Raw genomic sequence first — 1,774 nt, 5'->3', positions numbered from 1 at the left:
TCCGAACAGAGGCTCGAACCCGTACTTTCCGCTTCGGAGACGAGAGCACTAACCGCTCCGCCACCGCACCCTCCTTACAACAGTACCTGTAGAATTTCCCTGTGAAGTCAACTTAGCGAAAAACTAAAGTATGGCATTTAGAACAGTATCTTTTATAAAAGAAATTCAAGAAAAGAACAAGCCAAATCCACCACAAGACATTTTTATAATAGGTAAAGTTGTGGTAGGTTTAATGTGACTTAGCTTGTTTGTCATTGAATCCCTTCAATTCAAATAGAAGAAACTGAGGACGAAATCCCTCAGTTTTGAGAAAGTTGAAGGTAAAGTTTTTGCCCCTAGTTCAGTTTCGTTTTTAAAAAAGGCGAGTTTTCTCTATAACCAAACAAATATACCCACCAATGAAACCAAACTTCCCCTATATGTAGGACAATGCCCACTTATGGTGAAGGTCAAGATTTCTGGAAATCCCCGAAATCAGGGTTAGCCCGCTTGTCCTTAAAAGCGACCATTATAATAACGTTCATCTGCTCTGGACTGACGAGGTTTATACCATGAAAGACAATCCATGTAATATACATTACTCTATTATGACTACCGCTTTTACCTCCCTTCATAGAAAATCTAATCACCCAAGATTTTACAGCGATAGGGCCTACAAGATAAGCGATTACTGTTATTTTCACAACGAAACTTTTACCACGAATTGTAAAAACATTTTATTCCAAATATTACCCCAAACCGAGCCACTTTGTTTTCTTTGTTAGGAACGCAGCCAACTTGTGTTTCGCGCGCTCCTACATTTAACCCTATCCCTACGACGTGTTTTACTATCGTATCCATACGAGGTGGGGGACTCAGTGCCACCACTTTCCAAAGAGGAATTTACTCGTCAATCCGATCCGTACGCTTTGCATAGCAGTCTGTAAAAAGGATTTTTTGAGAAATACTGAGAGTTTCGAAGAGATCTTTGTACTAGAAGTATTCTAAAATGTGTAGAACACAACCCCGGGGGTACAAAATGATCCCATGGCGTACGGATAGGGTTAAAAAGACAAGAAAAATTCAGCACCCCATCTACTACTACTACTTATAATAGATGGCATTGTATAGCGCACATCTCGCCCAACAGCAAGCTCTATGCGCTTCACAATCTATACTATTATCTATCTTTCTCTCTCTCTTGCCCTTTTTAACTCCCAGAGGAGCATAGGCCTTCAACAACATTTCTCCAGCGAAGCCTGTCCTGTGCATCCTTTTCTAGCTGTTTCCATGAAGTCCCCGCCCTTTCCATTTCCGCTTGTACCGCTCGCCTACATGTCATCGTTGGTCTTTCAAGTTTTCCTTGTGGATTCCACGTCAAAGCCTGTCTGATGATGCTTGTTGGGGGTCTCCCCAGGGTGTGCCCAATCCATTTCCATGTCTTCGCCTGTATACTACTATCTATACTACACTAAATCAAACAGCATTACTTTCTTTACTTACCGCAGACTCGCCCAGCTTCTGTATGTTGGGGGTGATGTAGAAGCGGATTCCCTCCCCTGCCCCCGGAAGAGTGACGCCTCTGATCAGTAGGATGCTCAGCAGGATGTATGGGAAGATGGCTGTTACGTAGACTACCTGGTGAGAGAGAGAGAGAGAGAGAGAGAGAGAGAGAGAGAGAGAGAGAGAGAGAGACACACACACACACACACACACACACACACACACACACACACACATACACACACACACACACTCACACACTCACACACTCACACATACATATGTATATATA

General features: G+C 43.0%; 1 protein-coding gene across 1 annotated transcript in view; it reads right to left on the bottom strand.

The window, feature by feature from the left end:
• LOC101848740 (sodium- and chloride-dependent GABA transporter 1) overlaps positions 1-1,774 on the bottom strand; it is a gene marked incomplete in the record, with an annotated part of 55,926 nt that overhangs the window by 12,962 nt on the left and 41,190 nt on the right. The window contains 1 exon segment of the mRNA XM_035969099.1: positions 1,483-1,617. Coding sequence (XP_035824992.1) covers positions 1,483-1,617 — 135 coding nt within the window.

The sequence above is a fragment of the Aplysia californica genome, unplaced genomic scaffold (genome assembly GCF_000002075.1).
Source record: "Aplysia californica isolate F4 #8 unplaced genomic scaffold, AplCal3.0 scaffold00116, whole genome shotgun sequence".
Lineage (NCBI taxonomy): Eukaryota > Metazoa > Mollusca > Gastropoda > Aplysiida > Aplysiidae > Aplysia > Aplysia californica.
Note: the sequence above shows the minus strand (reverse complement) of the source record. Positions and strands in the feature narration are given on the sequence as shown.